The following is a 25,025-nucleotide window of genomic DNA, read 5'->3' as shown; positions in this document are numbered from 1 at the left end:
CTGAGCTATATATGGACCCCTCTGAATTTGAAGCCCTTTTCAGTTCCCTCTGATCGGTGATGATGATGATGATGATTGGGAGTTTAATGGCGCATTGACAACAAAGATCATAATGCGCCATAAACTGAGGTATGATTGAGACATTGGTGATGTTATGATTATTTAAGAGTAAACACGATGACTAATAAAAGATGAGTGTATACGTGTAAGACTACAGAAGGCTAATAACGCCAACGTCTCTCAGGAAATCAAAGACGCTTCTAAAAGGGACGAGAGCCTCGTCACCAAGCAATAGGGCTGGGTGAAGAGGTAAGAAGTATTTATAAAATACATTGAAGTGATGTTTGCGATGGATTTCATGATGTGTGCATGCGATGAGTATGTGTACAACAGACAGGAGCTGACCACAGTGCGCACACTGAGGTGGCTCCTCTCCCTGAAGTAAGAACCCGTGTGTAAGGTACGTATGGCCTATACGTAACCTTGCTCGTAAAGTACACAACAGGCGGTTTTCCAGCCGGTCTCCTGTATCCTGAATTTGAGGTTTAATTAAGTGGAGCTTGTTATTTGTTTGTGTGTTCCAAAATGATTGCCACATTCTGTGCAGTGATTTCTTGAGTGTCAATTTCATGTCTTGTACGGACATATCAAAAGGTGTGATGTTATTTTGGAGAGCAGCTGCAGCTGCTTGATCTGCCAACTCATTTCCCTTGATGCCTACATGGCTGGGCACCCAGCATAGGATGAGAGAGTAGCCCTTTGTTTTTATCGAACTGGCTAAGGATCTTGCTCGCTGCACAAGAAAGTTTTTTGTTATGTGCTGATTACAGATTGCATTAATGGAGCTCAAGGAGTCTGTATATACAACCGAAGACTTTATGGAATTTTGAAGGATGTAGTTGAGCGCCAAGATGATGGCGTAAACCTCGGCAGTGAAAATCGATGCAGAGGTTTTTATACGATGAGACCTTGTGTGCGTGCCACAAATCATGGCACAACTCACTCCTGCACTGGACTTGGACCCATCTGTGTAAATCTCAGTATGGTTATCAAAACTGTCTTTCAAGTGTGCAAACTCTTCTTGGAGTACTGATGAAGCAGTGTCTTGTTTCTTGTATTTTGCCAAGGAAGTGTCATATCTTGGAGGTGGTTCCCAGGGTGGGATCTTCCTGCTACACTCTACAACTTGTAGGTCACAGGATGAGAAACCATGACAATCAAACTCTGATGCAATTCGTAAAGAGAATGGAGGGACAACAGAGGGCTTGTTAATAAACAGCTGTTTAAAACGTGCGTGCTTGACGCAAGTTGAGGCAGGATTTTGGGGTAGGCTACGTATTCTAAGTGCGTACGACGTACCGAGGTAAGAACGCCGTCTTTGCAAGGAGCATTCCTTCGATTCAACATACAGACTCTGTACTGGGGACGTTTGGAAGGCGCCAAGCACAAGCCTGAGCCCCTGGTGATGGACAGGGTCCAGGGCTTTCAACACCGACTCGCGAGCAGAGCCGTAGACAAAGGACCCATAATCAAGTTTTGAGCGAATACATGCAGTATACACTTGGTGCAGTGTTTCCTGGTCTGCACCCCAAGATCTGTGAGAAATGATTTTTAGAATGTTTAGTGACTTGACACACTTTATCTTTAGGTTTTGGACATGAGCCTTGAAGGTCAGCTTTGAATCAAAAGTGATGCCAAGAAATTTGGCTTCTGGTTGAACAAGGATATCTTGTCGGTTAAGCTGGAGTGTAGGTGGTGAAAACAGTCCTCTAATCCTAGAGAAATGGACACACACAGTTTTCTCAGCTGAAAATTTAAATCCATTTGATGAAGACCACTTGGCCATATTGTTGATGGCCACCTGCATCTGTCGTTCGCATATTGACAGGTTCGTGGAGCAACAAGATATTTGAATGTCATCCACGTACAAGGAGAAAGATATGGAGGGTGGGATGACATTGGTCACTGAGTTGATTTTCACAATAAATAAGACAACACTGAGAACGGACCCCTGCGGGACACCATTCTCTTGTACGAAGGGGCGGGATAGAGTGGTTCCCAGTCGCACTCTGAAGGATCTGTGCTGGAGGAAGTTTGAAATGCATTTAAGGAGTCTGCCCTTCACGCCAAAAGAGTAAAGATCCTGCAGAATACCGTGTCGCCACGCGGTGTCATACGCTTTCTCTAAATCAAAGAAAACGGATAAGCAATGTTGTCTTCTGACGAAGGCTTCACGGATAGTGGTTTCTAGCCGAACAAGGTGATCCATAGTGGAGCACCCCATTCGAAAACCACATTGAAATTCAGAAAGGCAGTTATTTTGTTCCAGGTGATGAACCAGCCGGTTATTGACCATTCGCTCAAACGTCTTCCCAATACAACTCGTAAGGGCGATAGGTCTGTAACTGGCTGGATTGGATGCTTCCTTTTTTGGCTTGAGAAGGGGAATGACAGTCGCAGTCTTCCATAATAATGGTAGTGTTCCCTCTGCCCAAATGCGGTTAAAGAAAAGGAGCAACATTTTTTTAGAGTCATCAGACAGGTGGCACAGCATGGAATAGGTTACTCTGTCTGGGCCCGGGGCAGTGGCTTTAGCAGCGAATAGAGATCGCTGAAGCTCCACCATCGTGAACGGCTGATTGTATACGTACTCATCGCCACCACTCATTGGAATTTTTCGTTTCTCAGCATTTGTTTTTACTCTAAGAAATTCGGGACTGTAATGGGATGAATCAGAGATGCGTTCAAAATGTTGTCCGAGCGCATCCGCCTGTTCTTGTAGGCTTCCGCACACCTGCCCATTTACTTCTAAAAGAGGGATTGTATAACTGCGGTGTTCTCCTCTGATTTTGCCAAGTCTGTCCCACACCACTTTGGATGGGGTACTGTGAGATAGGGAAGACACGAAGTTGTGCCAAGATGACCGCTTTGCTTGTTTCCGCGTCCATCTGGCCTTGGCTCTCGCCTTTTTAAACAAAAGAAGGTTTTGTGATGTGGGGTACCTCCGAAATGTACCCCACGCACGATTTTGAAGTTTACGAGTTTCCTTGCACTCGCTGTTCCACCATGGCTTCGGTCGTTTCGGTAGACGACCGGAAGTCTGGGGGATGGATTGTGTTGCTGCATCGAGGATGACGTTGGTAATTACATTGTTGGCCTCTTCAATCGTCATCCTCTCCACAGGGATTAACGACAGGTCACATTTTTTGGAGAAAGCATTCCAGTCAGCATGTTGGAACTTCCATCTAGGAGGGCATGCTGTTAGACTATTGACTGCACACATATATTTCAGGACCACTGGAAAGTGATCACTACCAAGTGGGTTTTCTTCCACGCTCCATTCTAAATCTTGATATAGAGATGGACTGCAAAGAGATAAATCTAAGACCGAGAAAGACTGACTTGAACAGTGGACGTACGTCGGTGCTCCTGTATTTAAAAGACAGATGGAGGTTGATAACAAGACCCTTTCCAACATTTTCCCTCGGCTGTCGCTTCTTGCACTGCCCCAAAGCAGATTGTGGGCATTAAAGTCGCCTAAGAGTATAAATGGAGTTGGAAGTTGGCTGATTAAGTGTTCTATATCCCTCTGTGCAAAACTTCCTGATGGTGGCAAATAGACCGAGCAGATGGTGACAATTCTGTCCAGACACATCTGCACGGCTACGGCTTCCAAATCTGTAACCAAGTGGACCTCTTTGGACGGAACAGTTCCTCGTGTGACGATAGCCACACCGCCAGATGCGCGAGTGGCGTCTATTCGATCTCTTCGAAATAGATTGTGTCTACGAATTGGATTTGGTGTGTGTGTGTTTAAATATGTTTCTTGGAGGCAGAAACATGCTGCATTGTACTTGTCGAAGAGATCGTTAATGTCGTCTAAGTTAGAAAGTAAACCACGGCAGTTCCACTGGAGAAAGTGGTTCATAACGGTCACACTAAAAAGGAGGAAAAGAAAGCGCAGCACTTGGTGAAACCGTCTAGAAAAGACTTGTACCATTTAGGGGGGTTGGACCCTTCGCGGGGGTTGTTTCTGTTGTTCATTCCCTTTGAAACCCCTTCCTCGTCCTTTTTCTCGTTTTTCCTTCCCTTGTGAAGGAATGCTGGGAAGGCTCGACGATGACTTCTGCGACATGCAGTCGTCATCGTCGACCTCCATACTTTGGGTGCCTTTTTGGGAAGGGGCTTTTACGACCCCGTCCCAAACTGACGGTGTGCCATCGACCTTAGAGGAGGCCGTGGACACCTCTTCCTGACCAGTTGGCACGTTGGTCAGGGAGGAGGAACGCGACACTTGCACATCCTCATGTTTTTTGGGGGGAGTGTGGAGTGGAGGCCCCAGAGTCTGGGTCCCCACGGATACACTGAGCGGTGCCACTCCCCTTTGCACCGACTCAGCGAAACTTTTTCCTTTTTTCCGGAAGTCCAACTGTGCTCTTGCTGCCTTGTAGCTCACATTTTGTTCTGTTTTTATTTTCAAGATTTCCTTTTCGTCCTGGAATTTTGGGCAACTTCTTGAGTAGGCCGGGTGATTGCCGTGGCAGTTAGAACAACAAAAACTGTTTTTGCAAGATTCTGGTGTGTGTTCCTTCCCGTCGCCGGCACACTTTGGGCAGACTAGGTGCCCACGACACACTTGGGAATGGTGCCCAAAACGCTGGCACTTGAAACATCTGCGTGGGTTGGGTATGTAGTGGCGCACAGGGCAGTTTACATAGCCTGCTTTCAACTCGGAGGGAAGACTGTGAAGTTGGAATGAAAGAACAAGATGTCTGGTGGGGATCTCTTTGTTGTCCCTACGAATAACAATCCGCTTTGCGCTCACGACACCCTGATCTCTCAAACCCTCTTCGATCTCCGATTCGGAGCACAAAAGTAGCTCATCACAGGAGATTACCCCCTTTACTGTATTCAAAGTGCGGTGTGCTGTCACTGAGATCGGGATCTCACCAACCAGCCTCATCGACAACAAGCCCGAACTCTGCTGACTGGTCTCAACCTCGATCTGGATCTCTCCACTTCTCAACTTTTTGGCCTTGTATGTTTTTCCAATCACGTGTTCAAGAGATTTAGCGACGATGAAGGGAGATACCTTATCAAGTGACTTTGTTTCATCATCAGACTTCATTATCAGGATTTTAGGGTACCATGGTTCTTTGTTTTTCTCAAAGAGATGCATGGCTTGAACCTCGTTGCGGCCCCTCTTTCGAGGCCGATCATTTCTTAAGGGAGGGAATTGATTGGAATCCATGAAAGATGGTTGTACATTCGGTGCAGATGGTGTGCCAGCCACCATCGACCCCAACAAGGGAACATGCTGCGCATGCTAGCACTTGCCACTGCACGATACCCAAGTGCAGTTTCTAGGAGATAGAAAGAACTGCCCAAGGTTGACCCTAGCCGCCAAAGAAGGTGAAGGGAAGAAATGGAGAGCGAGAAGGAGAGAAAGGGGAAGGTGATGAAAAGAGAGATGGCAACTAGCTGAATAATCCTGGCCGGGCCTTCCAGGACCACCCGACTATGGGAAGCAGGGGCCAAAGCGGTGTGTTGCTTTCCCGGAGGGGCCCCGAAGGGTCCTAAACAACCTCCGGGTCCACTCAACCGCCAGGATCCCCCTTTCCCCAGACACGGGGAAGCCACGCACAGCTATACGTGGGGGTCTCCCTCCTGCGGCGACCCAACCGTGAGTGCAGGAGGGGGCTACTGCGGCTGCTGCCGGGCGATGGGGGCGCCAAGTTCCCGACGCCGGGCCTCTGATCGGATCAACCGATTTTATTCGGTGGTTAAGATCAAATTATGAAACTATTCTGCGCCGATTGGATCCTGTGGGTGTGTTCCAAGTGTACGCTACAACATTTTACATTTCACGCAAGTCTTAACTGCAAAAGGCATAACGTCGCGCAGTACTACTGAGTGCGCAGGTTGGAACAGCTATCTGTCTTTCTCGCATGGTGTGTGGCTGAGCCCCTGCTCATTTTATTGCTTTACGATGGGCCGTACATCCTGTGTGGCACACACGAATTCCGCGAAAGCGTCGTCGTAGCAACGTATCTTCAAATCATTAGCACATTGAGGCTGAGAAACAAATGTCACTTACCTCGGGCAATGGCATGCTGAGTAGCTGCCTGTGTTCAGGGAATATTATTGGCATGGCATTGAGGTTCTACGTTTTGCAGGTGTCCAGATAAAAACATCGCAAATCGCCTAATTTGCAGAAAAAATCGCAATTTTTCGCCGCGGAACTGCTTCTCTGCGGATACCAGAAGGTTAACATCTGTGACATCACTTTGTTCGTCTTTAAACGCTCTTGCCATTCGTATAAAATAGACTGATGAATAATCTCGGACCTATTTCCTGACGCGTGTTTAGTTAGGGCCGGTAAGGTAAAAACGCGCAACTTCGGTAGCCTATTTTCCATATTCGCCCACTCGTGACGTGGTTCATATTTTTCCCACATGTTGTTCATGACAAGCTCACACAGCGCAGTGAAAAAAAAAAAAAAAAAACACTTCAGGAATTACCGATGTTCCGTTGCGGACACTCAAAAGTAACCCGATCACAGCAACATATATGTCGAGGTGTCGAAGCCGCGGTAGCGTTTTATGGCGCCGTAATGTCACACACAAGGCGCGAGGTAAGAAGCTGCGAGCGGCTAGATCATGTGTCATGAAGCTGTGAAACATAATCCGCTCCCCTATAGTAGTTATGTGAGAGGCGATCGACATAAACTTCGGCAATGCGCCTCTTAGCGTCGCTCCTGTTTCGCTTAAGTCATTTCGTCTAGGCAGAATACACTGTATTCCTGCTCTGTGTAAGAACACAAAACACACAGTGCTCCTTTGCAAGGGCGTACAGTGAACAGAGCTCATAGTGGAGACCAGGTGTTCTGTGCGGACTACTGTGATCAGTGCTGCAGTACTAAGAACTACGAAGCAAAGGCTACCTAGTAGCAAAGTGTGTGTTTACTGCAACGGGACATGGGAAAAGCGGGGAAAAGCGGATGCGGTGGTGTCGGTGGCGTAGTTAAACACAGTGCCGTACATCCTGAGATGCTCGGCAAATAAAATAATTAGAAATGCGAGGTTGCCCAATATTCGGATGCTTCATCTGTCGGCACAAGGCACTGCAAACTATCGTACAACCAAAAAACAAGAATGGGGACACTTCAAGCGCGTTCCTAGAATACAGTCCTCACATGCCTGTGGAAAGCAGGGTGAACAGGTGATGGTGTTCGTGAAGTGTAGACGACAAAAACTTCGAAAAGTGTCCCTGTGAACCACGAACATCCAGGAGACGTCCAAAATATGTCGCAGACATGGCAACTTTACATCCCATGCATCATACATCCCATGGATATTCATAATATGATTCAACCTATGTCGCAGATGTCACAAATGTAGCAACGTCCTGTGCATGTCACATGGACATCTATTGTGTTTTCTGAAAATATCCTACTTAGGTTCTGAGTACCCTCAGGTTATTTTCAAAAACGTCATCTTTGTGTGCGGGCATTGCTTTGCACACTTGATTTCTTCGGGTTTAGGTAAATAAAATTATATTTAACGTGATAATTAATATTTGTGTCATTCGTATCCATTGTACTATATTGTGATTTACATAGTCGAAATTACTAGTTTGAATAAATATAAATGTGAATTACGAATTGTGTTATTATTATCATTATTATTATTTGTACTTCTATTTTTCTTGCAAATCAAATGTCTGAGTGTTAAGTGAACATCTACCTAGGTTCCGTTCTTCGTCGACAGGTGGCAAAGTCCGAAGGAAACAGGCGCACGACAGCCACAATCGCATCCAAGACAATCCGCTCCGGTCTGAAGTGAATTTGGTTGTTGCTCGTCGTCGTCGCTTCCCTGCCTGCGTTCGTCGACGAGACAAGTAGTTCAAATCATCGAAGGAATGAATACAACTACTTGCACAGTAAACATTCTAATTTTGAATTCCTAAATACAACTATATGCTTCGTTAGCTTAGCCCTATATAGCTCGCAGATCGAAAGTGTAAGGTAGGGCTAACGCGTCTCTCGATCATCGACAAGTGGTATGAAATTCTACGGTGCCAAAAGATAAGCGAGGGTACTTGCAGGAGAAAGCCGGGTCCATATCTAGTTTAGGTCCGCAACTCGATTTGAACCTTGAAGACTACATACCTAGATGTAATTACGGAAAGTGCATCCTAATCCGCTATTACCAGCTCCCGTGGCATAGTTGTTAAGATGATACCTTTCCACGCCGAAACTGGGAGCTGACACGGGTTCGAATCCTGTCACCGGCTGTGCTGTCTGAGGTTTTCCCTGGGTTTTCCAAAGACTTTCCAGACGAATGTCGACACAGTTCTCCCCTTCTGTCGACCCTGGACGCATACTAACCCCTCTGTCCCCCACTCCTTCCTCCTGTCATCTCTCCATCTGGCCACGTCTGTACGCCTCTCATAGCCACAGTTGCTTCGCGGCGCTAACACGGAATTTAAAACATATATAAGAAAATAAAAAATAATGATCCGTTATTAATATGTGGCACTCGGTTCCAGAAATTCCTGTTGAGAGCTGTGTTTCACGGAAAGTTTTCGCAGCGGCGGCCATGCCATCTCCATGCGCCCATTGTTTACCTACGAGTGCCTCCGCACACCTCGCCCTCTTCCCGGCATTTTCTTCGCCTGTTCTCCCTCGCCCGTCGCTAGGAAGGCGTAGCACTTCCGCTAGCAGACAGCAGCCGCGCTTGCTATGAAAGTGCATTTGATGCTTGCATTTGACTCGGAGTGGTCGCAGATGGCCGTTTTACAGTTTTCTGAGCGTCTGCCACCAAAACACACCTTCTCTTATAGATATATGAGTTTTCATGGACCTCGTGAAGAAATAATGACGGGAGTACTACACGTGGCAGCAAATGCACACGTGCAAGGTGGCTGAGCGCCTTACAGGGACAATAAAAACTCAGGACATAAGAACAGGCGTAAAGGATGCCGTGAAGAGGGTGAAGTGTGCGAAGGCACTCGTAGTTAAACAATGGGAGCATAGAGATGGAATGGCCGCCGCTGCCAAAACTTTCCGTGAAACACAGGTCTCCTGTGGAACCGAGCGCCGCATATTAATTACGCATTACGATGCACTTTGCATAATTACATCCATGTATGTAGACTTCAATGTTCAAATCGAGTGGCGGACCTAAGCTAGACATGGACCGAAAGTCGCTTGAGAAGCTCGTGCTACGATTGCAGCATTTAGTGATGACGCAACGAGGCATATTGAGCTTACAACAGCAGTTGCACGCGTCACATCATCGACAGACGCCAATGTTTCTCCTAGTGCTAAGGTGGCTTCTAGTGTATGTTACCATGCAATAGAATCTCAGGTAAATGTTGGAGCAAGTACCTCGGAATTTCTACCGAGCATCATGTAGCCGATGTTTCTAGCGTCACCACCTCGCCAATTCACTCTTGTGAAAGCAGCGCATCAAGCGACACTTTAACGACACCGAATATTGTTGCCCAGCTGCGGTCATGGGCCATTCGGGAGAATATAACACAAACTGCGTTAACGGGCCTCCTTAAAATATTGTGTCAACACGAATGCTACAACCATCTGCCTGGGGATGCTGGCACACTATGCGGACCCCTCGCAGCAGTGCTAAACGAATTGTCAGTATGCCCCCGGACCAGTACTGCCACTTTGGACTGTTCGAATGCCTTTGACACCTCCATGAAACTATGAATGAAGTGCCAGACCGAATCTCACTCTTCTTCATTGTCGATGGTCTTCCGCTTTCGTAAAGCTCAAACAGAGTTATAGCCTGTTCAGTGCAAGCTAAATACCCCCCAGTAGCTCCACTTGTAGTCGGTGCCTACTGCGGCAATGGTAAACCACAGTGTCCAAATAACTTCATCAGGAGATTTGTTGACGAGCTCTCTGACGTACTAAGAGAAGGCATTGAAACAAAAGACAGAGTTATTCAGACAGAGTTCTCTGCAATGGTGTGCGATGCCCCCGCACGTTCTTCCATTTATGGTACCAAAGGACACAACGGGTATGCAGGCTGTCCAAATTGTACTACTGAAGGAGACTATCACATGAAGCGAACTTTTTCTTGACAGTACTGCATCATCTTTGAGAACAGACGAGAGTTTCCGTGCGCAGGCAGACCCCGACCACCATCGCCACTTGTCCATTCTGACAGAATTGCCAATAGACATAATAGAAACAGCTCCACTAGATTACATGCATCTTGTTTGCTTAGGAGTCACGAAAAAATTGATACTGTTGTGGGTTGCTGGCTCACTTGATGTGCGCCTGGGTCCCTCGTAGCCGGCTGCTATATCTACACTCTAATCCCGGTCCTCATGCAGACGGCACAATACATTTTCAATGGAAGAAGAAGGAATGTGATAAACGGCACGCTCTGGTAATATGGCGTACTCTGCTGTTTCCTTTGTGTTTTTCTTAGTATACGGTACAGCGCGGAGAAGACATGCCGCGTGAAATGATCAAGGACGTTCTGTTACGGATAGGTGCCTTTGATGCATGCAAGGGCGGATGCAGTGTTTTTCTGGAAGGGAGGGGGGGGGGGATCCGCTATGGGCCTGTGCCAGGTGCATGCTGGGATTGGTCCATTGAACCCCATGTTAAAGTCGAGAATCGAGAGGGGATCAGGATATCCGCACCCCGCGTAAATACGCAGCTGGATTCATTTGCGGCCGTCTGGCGCGAAGTGCAAAAACAGCAGCATTGTAAAGAGCAGTTGGGAATGCATGAAATCAGGGCAGTATCTGCTGCCAAGGGCACAAAGACTGTGCGGCACAGTGCATGTTGTTGCAAGAAACGCTGAGACATGACGCGGCTGCATCGTGTCTCATTTTGCAAAGCAGAACACTTGACAAAGCGATAAAAAGAGACGCGCTATTTTGGTGGTAATCGTGTTGGGAATGGGAGCTACATGAGAAGTTCCACCTGCTTGTGACACAAATGCATCTACAAAAAAATAAAGAAATAAATAGTAACACAGAAATACAGAAAAACGCTGCCGGTCGTCCTTTCATTCCCTTTTTATGACCTGTTTTGTTTCCAATAACTAGGCACTATGCTGAAAATGACTGGGGAATTGTGCTAATGCATAATTCTGACAGAAAAAAGAAGCAACAGTCCGATGGGAAGGGCGAACTGAAACGGTGACTTTGTGCGTGAAATGTTTCTGAACGTGAAGCTCACTCACAACATCTATCAGAGACATGCGAGGATGAACACGCTGTTTCCGCATAGCAGTGACGTTCGAAACGCCTGGACAATAGGTGGTTTTCAGGCCCCGACGGGCGTGACGTCATCTTGGGCTTCCGGTTGGAAGTCCCCGCGCGTTTGCCTGTTCGCTAGCGTGTAAACAGCCGACCACTTTGTGCGTTCGCGATTTGACAGGCAAAAATGGTTGGGTGTTCGGCCCTGGGTTGCATCAACTCAACGGAGAAGGGTTACAAGTTGTTCCGAGTACCTTGGGACCCTCAGCGTAAGCTGCAATGGGCAGTAGCGTTCCGACGAAGGCAAAAGAACGGCGACTTGTGGATTCCCGGCGTCGGCGCACGTGTGTGCTCTGTTGAAGGTAATGTCTTTGTGTTCGAAAAGCGTCGTTCATGTGCGTTACCGTCGCATATTTTGTTCAATAGAGAAACGTAGCGACTACCCCAGCCACGTCGATTATGTGTCGTCTATCTTCTCGTACAACGACGACAGTCGTGCCCGATCACGCAGGAGGATTGAAATGTACGTGCACTTACTGATGTTTTCCAGAACACTGTCATAGCAAGTACTGAACATCACTAAACCTTTCCTGAACATTGCCAGGCATCATCGTCACGCTGCAATATCGCGAAAACGGTTGGTATCGCAGGAACAGCAGGCAAGCTGCTCCAGTATCAACACTGCTGTAGAAAGTTTGGACGATATGGACAGTATGAGCGATGTGGACAGCATGGACGCAGCGGAAGGGTCGCCAACTGGCGACAACATGGTAGACGCAGGCAAGTCAAAGTATATACGACTGCAGTCAATATCATTGCAAATATGGATTCCTATTTAAATGCATCAAACAACATTATTTAACAGAGGTCCAGGCGACAGAATCAACAGGGATGTGTGCAAACTGTTACTCCTTGGTCAAAGAACGGGATGCACTCAGGGACGAAGTTTCCACACTGAGACGAAGGTGCAGGAGGCTGAGAGCAAAGCTGAATACGTGCCAGGATGTTGGGCAGATGAGCGAAAAGGTGACTTTCTACACAGGTATGTGTGCCTTTGTTGTGCATTTCTTTCCCCATGTTGTGCAGACATTTACTGTACCCCTAAGGAAGCACTTGAATGTTAATGCACAATGTCCTCATGTGCAGGACTCACAAAGGCAGCATTCTTGGCGGTGCTGGCAGCTGTGGTTGCTGCATTACCACCTGCACACAAATGCATTCCACACCCAAGCCAACTGCTGCTGTTCTTAATGCGCCTGAGACTCGGTCTGCACATAACAGACCTAGCCTACAGGTTTCATGTGTCCGTTCCCACCGGATATTCAAAGGCTGGCTGGCCCCAATGTCCTCAGTGTGCAGACAGCTGATTGTGTTCCCCGATCCCGACATCGCAAGGAGCTGGCTCACAACAAAAGAAAGGCACCATTTCCCAAACCTGAGGGGCATTATAGACTGCACTGAAGTTTCAGTGTCGAGGTACATAGCTCTTGTACAATTTTTCATGAACTAACAATATGATTGTCAGGACGTGCACACGCATAACAAAAAACACTCATTACCATCGCTTTTACGCCTTGTGAAAAAGGCAAGAATTTTTACTGTCACATATTACCTGACTCCAAATTTAATCGGGTAATGAGTAAACAAAGTAGTGCACTGTTTTGCCTGTTACTTCCCGATTTCTGAAAAGCAAAAGTCCATGCTTGTAAACGTAATGAACTCGACAACTCAAAATTGTAATCAGACCACTTACAAACTTACTTGCTCTACAAATATTAGTCTAAGCAGCTCTAGGAGCTCTATTACTCTAAACAACTTTGTTGGCTCTGCAGCCAACAAAGCATAAAAAAAGAGCCCCCTCCTTAGCAATCTGCATGAAGAGAACCATCAGACTTCTGCACAGTACTTGATTATACACAAATATGCATGTCGGACAAAAGCAGGTATATTCATTTTCGTCTGGTTTCATCAATTATTGGTTTTGGATTTGCCTCGAAAGTTGAACTGGACACCTAATTATTCCTTTCAGTATTTCAAGGATTTGCACAGTCCTAATGATGACTATACTGAGCATGTGAAATTGTTCAGGTTTATGCAACCTTGAACATCTTTGCCTTGATGTCCAGGCCCTTCAACTTGTCCACGCAGCAAGAAGTGTGGACAACCACAAAAAGGACTCCACACTGAAGTTCCTTGTCTGTGTGAATACCCATGGCGCAATCACCTTTGTCTCTCCTGTTTATGGTGAACGAATTTCGGACAAGGAGATAACTCTTCAGAGTGGTAAGTCAGTGGGCTGGGGGGCAAGCAATGGGGACTGTGCACACTTTATGAGCAACCATTATGTCTGTTGCAGGGTTCCTGGGTATGTTGCTACCAGGTGACCAGATTCTAGCAGGCCGGGGTTTCCTTCTCCACAAGGACTTTTTCCTGCGGGACGTGCAGCTGATAACACCGGCTTTCACAAAAGGACGATGATGATGATAATTGGAGGTTTTCGGCGCAAAAGCGGTTTCCACAAAAGGAAGAACGCAGTTGCTCCTCAATGAAGTAGAAAGTTCAAGACGAATATCGTCGTCAAGGATAATCGTGGAAAGGGCAATGGGCACATAAAAAAGTGGAGGATACTGACTAACACAGTCCCCTACCATCTTGTTCAAGATTTTGACAACATTCTTTCCGTGGTTGCCGCGCTCACAAACGTTTCACTATCGCTTGCAAATAAAGGTAAGTTTTATTTACATATTGTTCCTACACAATCAATACCTACTACAGATCCTTGGCAGCACTATTTTTTCAAAAAACAGCTTCAGTTTCTCTTCGTTTCTGGACATAAATCCTTCTTCCTTTGGGATTGAAAGTAATAGCCCTCCTTGGTCCACATGGAGATAAAAATAGCATACTGTGCTACCAACAGAATTTAAGTGTAGTTGAGCTTGCACTTGGTAATAGTACTTATGCGGCAGTTTTAAGTCACCGTGGGCGTCCAGGCAAAAGTCGCGTTGTTTCTGTCCTACTTTCCTCAGCGAGTAGAGGCACTTGATTTCGACGAGTGCAGGTGGATGGCATTCGCAGTGGAATATAGCATCAGGACTGCACCCTAAATAAGGGTACCTTGGAGATATCATCAGCCCACAGTCTTGTAGCCGAGCACCAGTGTGGCTTCCTTGCAGTGTGTTCAGCACTGCCTCTTTTGCTCTGTCTTCATTTTCAAAGCCATACTGTACGGCTGGTGCATTGATTATGGTCGGTCGGAACAGCTTGTTGCTGAGGCTAGAGCATTTGACCATCCTTGAAGAGCAAACTTCCTTGAACACTGATGCTGTTATTCGTCCCTTCTGGTGCAGGAACCAGGAGCTGCTTTTTCTTTGTGTCCTTGTTTCGAGTTCGATTTTGTCAGAATCTTCTTTGGTGATGCTTAGAAGATCTAAGGGTGCCTTGCAAGTTGGATCTGGCATAAAGTTGCTGAGAGGTTGATGAAGGGATATCTGGTACACACCAGTAGCTGTTTCAGTATGCCCACTTTCTGTAACTTGTGCAGTGTTCCTTTCAACCAACGTGAAAAACCTTGCAGTCGGTACAACTTAGAGGAAATGAATGCGACTAAATTAAGTGCTGGACATATACAGGGTGTCTTTTTTTATTGGAAACACTGCGCTTCACTAACAGAGCAATAAAAGAAAAATGAGTGCTACCTTTCTGCTACTTGAGTAAAAAACAGGTGCAACAGAACTAGTAGCACCTGCTTCTTCCCCAGGTATCGTAAAGATATCCTCCAGTTTTCATTTATTGCAGGCTTTGTGAAGCACTGTTGATGATGATGATGATGATTAGAGTTTTTATTGCGCAGCGACTACAAAGGTCATAACGCTCCAAACACGGTTAGTGAAGCACTGTGTTTCCAATAAAAAAAGACATTGTATATACCATGTGTCCCAAGACAAGCTCCCCAGGCCATTTTACGAATAGATCGATAAACAGAAACCTGACGCTGTCTTTGTGGTACTTGAGTTAGAAACAGGTTCTACACCACGAGTGGAACCCGTTTCTAACTCAAGTACCACAAAGATTGCTTCAGATTTCTGTTTATCGCTCTGTTCGTACAATGGTCTGGGGAGCTTATCTTGGGACACACGGCATATATGGGCTACAGATAATTGGAATGGTACAAAATATAGCTGCTAGATTTGTTATAGGCAATTATTCCATACAGACTTGTTCCAGCTAGTTGGCTAAGACGTGAGGAGCGTCATTAGGGCTGTGCAGAAGGCACTGTATGCTCAAATCAGCTCATGATATATACAGCGATAACACTGGCCTCAGTGCAAATATTTCCTCAGACGCCTGCTTTCATGTTGTCCAGGACTGATCATCTCGGTTTGTGACGAGTTTGTGGGATTGGAACTCATTGCTGCATGAAGCTGTCTCAAAACAGCTGCATCTTTTCATCTAAACAGATACCCATGCTGGATCATTGTTTTCATCTTTAGCTTACATGTGATCCGTATTATTCTGTTCCCTTTCTGTGTGGTATATGAGCCTACTCCATTATTGCAATGTCTCACGGCACTGCAGGGAGTGGGAGTTTTGCAAAAATAAATGTGGCAGTACCTTTTTAAGCTCAGAAATCAGAGCAGGGACGTCGATAGCGCAGGTGGTCGCAGCCTGTTTTGATGGGGCACCGATTGATTTCCTGTTCTCCAAGGCAGCCTTCTTTGATGGGACGCTGTTTGATTTCCTCTTCTCCAGTGAGTGGTGACTTCCAGATCCACAGCTGCCTTGGGAGTTACCTAGTCCGAATTTATTTGCGAACTTTAGATCTTAAAAGGGTTCGCAGATTATTTGGCAGGTTGCTTGAGTGTGTGAAGCCTTTTAAGGTTAAAAAAAATGGAAATGGTAACAGCTGCCCACATGGCTACATTATCTTCTAAATCTTCACTCACTGCCATGTACTTCAGCTTTTCAGCCGAGGTACCAACCACTGGCACGGAACATCTGTAGGAACAGGGCGTTTTGTCCTGATGCCACCTTGTAACTACGAAGCACACGGCGGCGGAATGGCTACAAGATTTCCCTAGCCTTCACGAAGAAGGAACGGGAAGATATCATTACAATCCGTGAGTTGAAGAGTTTTGCGATATTGGATGTCCACAATAAATGATCGAAAGAAAAAATTTGTACGCGTCTTTTGCGTTGTGTGCTTCAGTGCAAGGTATCTGTAACGTTAGATCGAGCATCGCGCGTAACGCGAGAGCGTGGCGACGTCAGTCGACACACTCTCAGCCTCTTACATTCCGAAACTTTAGCCAGTTGCACTCATCGCGCACCCATGTACCGCGGTTATAATCCAGCTTCAATAAACCTATGTTCGTGACTTGTAACACTCGCTGTCATCACATGGTGTCAGAAGACACGACTGCGACGAGAAGACAGAAGTCATAATGACATCGGACGCTGGATTACGCCCGCCGAAACCGCTCGACGCCAGCACGGAGGCGAGCATCGCATGGGAAGACTGGCTCCAGGCTTACGAGTGGTATGAAACCGCTGCGCAGTTGTCGAAGAAGCCTCCTGAGATAAAGGTAGCTACTGTTATGTCCGTTATTGGTCCTGATGCTCAGAAGATATTCAAGACATTTACGTTAACGGAAGAACAGCGGAAAGACGTGAAAGTTATAAAGCAAAACTTCACTGCCAGTGGCGTATCTAGGGTGTGGCAGGTGTGGACAGGTGCCATGGGCGCCAGGTGAACAGGGGCGCCATTATGTGGTCGGGTGTGAATGTGCCAGGTCGGGCACTCAACCTGGCACATTCATAAATGGTCTAAAGCACCCGCCATTAGAGAGGTTGTAGCGTGAAACCTAGTGCGGACCACACGAAAACGCATCCCCAAGGACATCATGTGCTATAAATTCAATCAAATAGTGCAACAAGAAGGAGGAACCTTCACGGCCTATGTCACTGCAGCACGACTGCAAGCCAACCGGTGCAATTACGGCCCGTTAACAGAAGAGCTTCTGCGCGATCGCATCATTGCCGGAGTGAAGAACGACTACGTTCGCGAAAAGCTCCTTACTGACCCTGCTATAACCCTGGAGAAAGCGATCAACCTCTGTAAGGCCAACGAACAAGCTGCCCAACAAATCAAAGATATGACGGAGAGCGCGAAAGCCATCGACGCCGTGGAAACGCAGAACAAGCATCTCAAGAAGCACAACGCGGCCGAGAAGAAGGCGGGAAAGTCTCTGCCCGGTAAACCTGCAGGAAAGAAGTGCGGCTACTGTGTAAATAAACACAGAAAAGGAAACTGTCCAGCATATGGCAAGACATGTGGAACTTGCGGCAAGGTAGGCCATTTCGCTGCTGTTTGCAAGACCGGCAAAAGAAAAGTAAAATAAGTAGACGCCATAGAACACCAAGAGTCAGAGGAAGAAGAAATGTCCATCAGGGATGAGCAGGGTGAAAGCACAAATGAAGACTGGCACGAGACAATTACATTCCTGTGCGGGGAGACCGTGAGAATGAAACTGGATACTGGAGCACAATGCAATGTACTCCCGCTGCACACGGTCAAGCGCCTTAACCTAGCCATAAGCCGGTCATCAGTCAAGCGTCTAGTCTCCTATACCCAGCACAGGCTCCCAATTGCTGGTGAATGAGTTGCATCATGTACAGTACAGTGGTCGTAGGGTCAAAATCAAGTTCACTGTTGCGGATGGACATGTGACACCCATACTCGGTAGAAATGCGTGCACCTTGCTGAACCTGGTGAAGCGCGTGCACACCGTGGAAGAAGCCACTGTTAACGAACATGCAGTCAAAGACCAAGACCATCAACCAGACCAAAGACCATCTACCAAGGAATGGGGTGCATCCGTGGATTTGTCTACGAAGTAGACCTCAAGGAAGATGTCAGTCACAACGAAAATAGACTGCCACGAAAAGTGCCCTATGCCATCCAGGAGGAAAAAGGAGTTAGATAACATGGGGACATCCGGCATCATCAAGAAAATCCAGAAGCCCACACCATTCTGTAGCCAGATGGTTACTGTCAAGAGAAAGGGTAAATTGAGAATATGTCTGGATCCCACAGACTTGAACAAGATCCTTCTCAGAAGGCACTACACACTAAGAACTCTTGAAGAAATAGCGGCCCAGGTGCACGGATCCAAAGTCTTCACTCTGCTGGACCTAAAGAAAGGATTCTGGCAACTCGCCGTCTCGAAAAAAACTCAAAAATACCTTGCGTTCAGCACACCCTGGGGCAGATACACATTCCTACGTGTCCCATTTGAAATTGCGACAGCACCTAAAGTATTTCAGCAAGTGGTCTCGGAAATCCTGAAGGGCATCCCCAATGTTGCTAATTCAATGGATGATATACTAGTCTAAGCCAAGACCACAGAAGAGCTGGAGAAATACACCCAGGAAGTACTGACAAGACTAGCTGGTGCCAAGCTCAACCAAGCGAAGTGTGTCTACAATCAAAGTAAAGTCAAGTTTCTGGGACATGTTCTAACGGGCAAGGGTCTCAAAGTAGATCAAGAGAAGGTTGAAGCGATTGAGAAAATCGCAGAGCCGGAAAACAAAACCGAATTGTAGCGCCTCCTGGGAACGCTACAGTACCTCCAGAAATTCATACCTCACCTAGCTGAGAAGGCGATCCCATTGAGGAAGCTGGTGAAGCAGGATACAGCCTGGCTGTGGACTGAAGAGCAGAGCAGGGCACTGCGAACGATCAAGGACGCACTCCGCGCGGCATCAACATTGCAGTACTATGACGTCAACGGAAAATTGACCCTTTCAGTCGACGCAAGCTCAAAAGCACTCGGAGCAGTACTCCTGCAAGAAGGCAAACCGTTGGCTTATGCTTCAGCCACACTGAACTCAGCACAAATGAACTACCCGCAAATAGAGAAGGAAGCTCTTGCAATAAGATGTGGCTGCAAGAAGTTCCACTCTTACATCTACGGTCGACCACTGACCATTGAGCCTGACCATCGTCCACTAGAAACTATTAGCAAGAAAGCACTGGGACGTGTCCCGCCAAGACTGCAGGGACTACTCTTTGATGTGCAATGTTATGCAGCAACCATAGTGTACAAGCGAGGCAAAGATCTCCACATCGCAGACCTCCTGAGCAGAGACCGCAGAACAAAGGAGACCACGGATTTAGGCGGCGACGCGCTGGAAGTCCTGGAACTGATCCCCATTGGAGAGGAAACGTTCAAGGAACTCGCTGCCACAGTTGAACAAGACGAGCAACTCCAGAGTGTATTGGAAGCTCTGAGGACAGGCTGGCCGACTGCAGACAAGATGACAGAAGCACAGAAGCTGTTCTCACCTGTGCAGGATGAACTCTCAGAATACGACGGATTACTATTCAGAGGTGATCGTGTCGTCATACCCAAGACCTGGAAACAAAGGGTTCTGAAAGCAGTACACTCAGGACATCTTGGTATCAACAGCTGCCTGAAGCGAGCCCGCGAAACTGTCTACTGGCCAGGGATGTCAAATGACATCAGAAACCTCGTCAAAGGATGCAGCATTTGTGAAAACTCACAAAGGCGTCCCCCTCGCGAACCCCTGATGCCAAAGGAAATACCAAATCTTCCTTGGGAACGAGTGGCCATCGACTTATTTGACTTCATCAGGAAGCCACACGTAGTTATAGTGGACAGCTATTCGGGGTACATTGACTTCAAGGAACTAAGAAACGCCTCAGCGGCAGAAGTGGTCAGAGCAATGATTTGATTTGATTTGCAACGCACGGCATTCCACGAGTAGTGGACCTGACCTGACAACGGACCTTGCTTCACAGCACTGGAGTTCCGTCGCTTTGAAGCAGAATGGCAGTTCCGACTCATAACATCTAGCCCCCTGTACCCACGATCTACTGGCTTGGCAGAAAGAGCAGTACAGACAATCAAGAATCTTCTAAAACGTTGTGCCAAAGACGGCAGCGACATTCAAGTAGCACTGCTGAACCTAAGAAATGTGCCCCGGGATGGAGACCTCGGATCCCCGGTACAACGCCTCTATGGGAGGAGGACTAGAACACCAGTACCAACCAAGAGCAACCTACTAAAACCAGGTGTCATACCAGATGTGACACAAAAGATGATGCAGGAAAGGGCACGTCAGAAGGTCAATGCCGACAAGCATGCCACTAAAGCACCCACAATGGAAGCAGGGGACAGAGTTAACCTCTTAACTGACCATCGAAACTGGGTCCCAGCACAAGTGGACGGCAAGCACCAGAGCCCAAGCTCCTACATTGTGAGAACAAATACGGGCACATTCAGAAGGAATTCATCAGTAATTCGTCCTACAAGGGCCCAGTTAACAACTTCACACCACAGTGCCCTGACAGAGACTGATGACCCCAACGAGGCACAACCGGCACCACCACCGGTGACCAGCCTACCTGGACCAGCACCGGCTTATGTCACCACTCGTGCCGGACGAATAGTTAAACCGGTCCAAAGACTTGACCTCTAGTGAAAAAAAAGGAGGATGTAACGTTAGATCGAGCATCGCGCGTAACGCGAGAGCGTGGCGACGTCAGTCGACACACTCTCAGCCTCTTACATTCCGAAACTTTAGCCAGTTGCACTCATCGCGCACCGCTTCTAATCCAGCTTCAATAAACCTATGTTCGTGACTTGTAACAATCGCTGCCATCACAGTATCCACTGTTAACAGTTCGAAATGATAAGCCTGAGGTCAGAGATGTTCATTGCGAATATGATAATACTGATCGCTCGAGCAATACAATCACAGATACACAATAAAGGTGTTTCTCACCAAAATAAAGGATGACTAAGGCAGAGTGATGTCTCCAGCAAATAGCCATAGTTTAGGAAGCATGCAGTCATGATAAGCCGCACCGGTGGATAAGCCGCGGAGCGCCCATGAGAAAAAAAATCGCGCATAAGCCGCGGCTAATACGCGTGAAATTACGGTAGTTAACCGCCAAGATAATTGCATAGACCTCAGCACTAAAAATTGACACAAGGTTAATGAATCGACAGGATTTTGTACATGATCCTGTTACCATTGCACAGGAAACAGCAGAAGCTGTTTTCGAGCCATCTGTATAAAAAGCTGTATGCTCTCCAAAAGTACCAACAAGATACATGAAGTCCTGTTGGAGAACACACGGAGGAGTATCCTGCTTCCTATATTTCATCAGAGAGTAGACAGACTGTGGAGGTGGTTGCCATGGCGGAACTCTTTCATCCACATCGAGCACTGGAGTGTGATACTCAGGAAACCCACAAGCCTCAATTGCCTGTAACAGACGCACGCTAAAAGGAGGGACAACACTGGGCTTGCTAAGAAAAAGCTGTTTGAACCGTGTTTCCTTCACACAAGGCAGAGCTGGATGGTTCGGGTAACCCCTTACTCTGCTTACTCTGAGTGCATACGATATTGAAAGGTACATCCTCCGTCTCTCCAAGGACCACTCATTCCCTTCAACATAAAGGCTTTCAACTGGTGTCGTACGGAAAGCGCCAATTATCAAACGCAGCGCTTGATGATGCAACGGATCATGAATTTTTAGTACAGATTGGCGGGCAGATCCATAGACAATTGAAGCGTAATCCAGTCTAGAGCGTACCGTGGAAACATAAATCTTGTGTAATCTTGTGAAATTTGTGTTCGGATTTTACCTGGATATCGCGACCACCCAGATTTAAAGACGGTGGTGGGAACATTCCTCTCATCCTCGAAAACAGGACTGACACAGTTTTTTCAGCCGAGAATTTAAACCCGTTTTCAGATGACCACTTGTTGAGCCTATTTATTGCTAGCTGCACTTGTCCTTCGCATATTGTCAAGTTTGCAGAACAACAAGTTATTTGTATGTCATCTACATAGAGAGAATACGATATCGAAGGTGGGATGACGTATGCCACTGAGTTGATTTTGACTAAAAATAAAGCAACACTGAGAACAGATCCCTGCGGGACTCCATTCTCCTGACAGAAAGGACGAGACAACACAGTGCCCAGCCGGACCATGAATTTTCTGTTTTGAAGAAAAGCGGCAATGCATCTAAGTAGGCGTCCCCTTATGCCGAAAGAATGGATGTCCTGAAGAATACCATACATCCATGCAGTGTCATACGCCTTTTCTAAATAAAAAAAGACGGATAAACAGTGCTGCCTTCTAACAAACGCTTCACGAATGGTCGTTTCTAAACGAATGAGACGATCCATTGTGGAGCGCCCCACCCTGAAACCACATTGCAGTGTTGATAGACATTTGGTTTCCCCAAGAAAATGGACAAGGCGACCATTGACCATTCGTTCAAAGGTCTTGCCTATACAGCTCGTTAGATGATGATGATGATTAGGATTTTTCTGGCGCAGCGACTACAAAGGTCATAATGCGCCAAACCATGGTTATGAACACAGATAAATTAAGTTATAAGAGAAAAGTGAATGAAATTCAACCTAAAAATATACTGATATAATTAAAAGAAGTGTGCGTAAAGTTCTCTTGCGGAAAGTAACTAAAAAGTTATAGGCTCCCAAACAGGCCTATGTCCCTAAAAAACTTCTCAACATTATCAAGAGAAATGACAGGCTCATCACCCAACAAGAGTGCTGGGTGAAGAGGCGTACAATGCTTGTAGCATTCTGTGAAGTAGCGCTGGCGATGATGTTCGTGTTGTGGGCACGTGATGAGAATGTGAAGGATGGAGAGTTGTTTGTTACAACTGGTGCACCACGGTGGCTCCTCTCCACGAAGTAGGTGGCCGTGCGACAAGTATGTGTGCCCAGTTCTGAGCCTGTGTCTCAACACCTCCTGGAGACGTTGTTGAATTGCATGTACCTTAAAGGTCAGCTATGCCGATATCCCAAATAGTCGAAACGGTTGTGATATTCTGAAAGCCCACATCCAGCTCTCCCCAAAATGCACCTTCATTCTCTCAGTTCGGTACAGTACCATGTAAAAAAAATAGATAATTCATTCCGAAACACACATGGGCGCAGCCATTTTTATGACGTAGATGCACCCGAACGGGCATTGTGACGTGTACGCGCCTTCGTACTTGTCAGTGGATTTCAGCTACGGCTTCTCACGGCTTCACGTATCTGTGCTTGAAGATGGCGGACAGCCGGGTTCCACCGTTCCGCGATAAGTAAACAGTGCAGCAGCAGCGAACTCATTCGCGAACCAACCTCTGTGCGATGTTGTGACTGGAATTCGTCGTTTGTGTTTTGTGAGCACGTACAATTTGTATCAAGTCGCGTCTGCGTTAGCCCCTTTACAGCACTTGCCCATTGTAGAGACTGACGTTTCGACAGCCGTGTTAGCAAGAAAATGCCGACAGCGTTTTATTCCTGCAGGAAAAAATTGTGCTATGTATTTGAGAAACCGCATACTGCTATGGCACAAGTTTTACGTACGATTTATCAATGTGCAACAGCGTCGACGATGGTATGTAACGATGAGAGACGTAAAACGAAATACAAATCACATTTTAAACTTTTTGTGAGATTCTGTGCATTTTCCAGAAGCTTTCTTTGAATCACACACTCCCATGTCACGCTGCGTTGTGTGGCACGCTACAAACTACTGCATTTTATGTCTAACATCTGGATATTGTTTGTAATCGCACCGTCGCACAAAAACATGCACACGAAAGCTCCAGTAGCCATGTGGTTGCACACTATGCAGACGCAAAAGAAGTACCAGAGCACATATTGCCTCTTAGAAATGGTGTTTTTAGAAATGTGGTGTCTGAAGAGTTAGGGCATAGCATAAATCCTAGAAATCAGGTGCACCTTATCCTTCTGTAGAGTGCTCTTTCAATTCACAATGCAGCCCATGGGGTGTAAAAGTGTTAGAGGCAATTATGTGACTTGTCGTCCTGGGTGACATCACTGGCCAGCCTTGGAATTAATTCCGTGCTCAGGAATTATTGTACAAATCGCTTTGTATGTAGGACATGATAAGCAATATGTAAGTTGCAACCTTGTCTGCAGCATTCTCGATTGCCCCTCACCTTTACAGTTAGAGGCACGTTACCAAACCATTTGCAAAGGGTACTCCTACAGGGTCCGCGTAACTTGATTTTTTAATTTATAAGATTTATAAAAAAATAAGTATACAATAAGTAATATAAAATTTATATGAAATAAAAAATAAAACTTATAAAAATAAATGAAAAGGCTTCATGGAAGCAATCCGTTAGCATACCCATTGCACATAAAGTACAATTATATATGCTTGGACATCATCTAATTAATCTTCTGAACCATATGTGTGGCTGCATACGAAATTTTTTAAGCACATGCTCTACCTTCCTATTCCTACATGTGCACACGAATAACAGTGAATATATGTGAAGTGGCAAAAAGCAACGCTAGACTCTACCATCATTGTGCCCCTTTAACTTTTCCACATTTATGTCTGGTAAACAGGGAATATCTCACTAGAAAAGAAGACATTTGTGCATTGTTTGGCAAGCAAATAAATATATTTATTTACATTTTCCATCAATCAACAATGTTGTGACCTGGTGCAAATATTAATGTCAACAAGGAAAGTACTTACAAATTATTCCTATGTGCTCAAATGTAGATATGACAATTATGTTTTTGTACCTCAGCACAGCACAGTTCCAAAATTAACAAACTGCACAGCATCAGCAATCTTAAAGTATCTCAAGAGGGGAATCACATAAAGCTCCAATAATAGACTGTGCAAACAAAGCTCCAAAAAACAAAGTACTTCAAGAAAAATCTGAATAATTGGTTGCCGTTGTG

At 46.3% G+C, this 25,025-nt stretch overlaps 1 protein-coding gene across 1 annotated transcript; it reads left to right on the top strand.

The window, feature by feature from the left end:
• Window positions 1-11,428: 11,428 nt before the first annotated feature.
• On the top strand, window positions 11,429-13,719 carry LOC135389670 (uncharacterized). The gene is made up of 7 exons (XM_064619702.1): window positions 11,429-11,603; window positions 11,668-11,764; window positions 11,846-12,021; window positions 12,107-12,283; window positions 12,388-12,507; window positions 13,330-13,524; window positions 13,598-13,719. The coding sequence occupies exons 1-7, from the start codon at window positions 11,429-11,431 to the stop codon at window positions 13,717-13,719; spliced, it is 1,062 nt and encodes a 353-aa protein (XP_064475772.1).
• Window positions 13,720-25,025: the final 11,306 nt, after the last annotated feature.

Source organism: Ornithodoros turicata, chromosome 3 (genome assembly GCF_037126465.1).
Source record: "Ornithodoros turicata isolate Travis chromosome 3, ASM3712646v1, whole genome shotgun sequence".
Lineage (NCBI taxonomy): Eukaryota > Metazoa > Arthropoda > Arachnida > Ixodida > Argasidae > Ornithodoros > Ornithodoros turicata.
The sequence above is the reverse complement of the archived record's forward strand: the minus strand, read 5'-3'. Positions and strand labels throughout refer to the sequence as shown.

Coding starts and splice junctions, on each gene's coding strand:
- LOC135389670 (XM_064619702.1), top strand. CDS start 11,429: ATGGTTGGGTGTTCGGCCCTGGGTTGCATCAACTCAACGGAGAAGGGT. Junction 11,604..11,667: donor ACGTGTGTGCTCTGTTGAAG/GTAATGTCTTTG, acceptor TTTGTTCAATAG/AGAAACGTAGCGACTACCCC. Junction 12,508..13,329: donor CTTAATGCGCCTGAGACTCG/GTCTGCACATAA, acceptor GAAATTGTTCAG/GTTTATGCAACCTTGAACAT.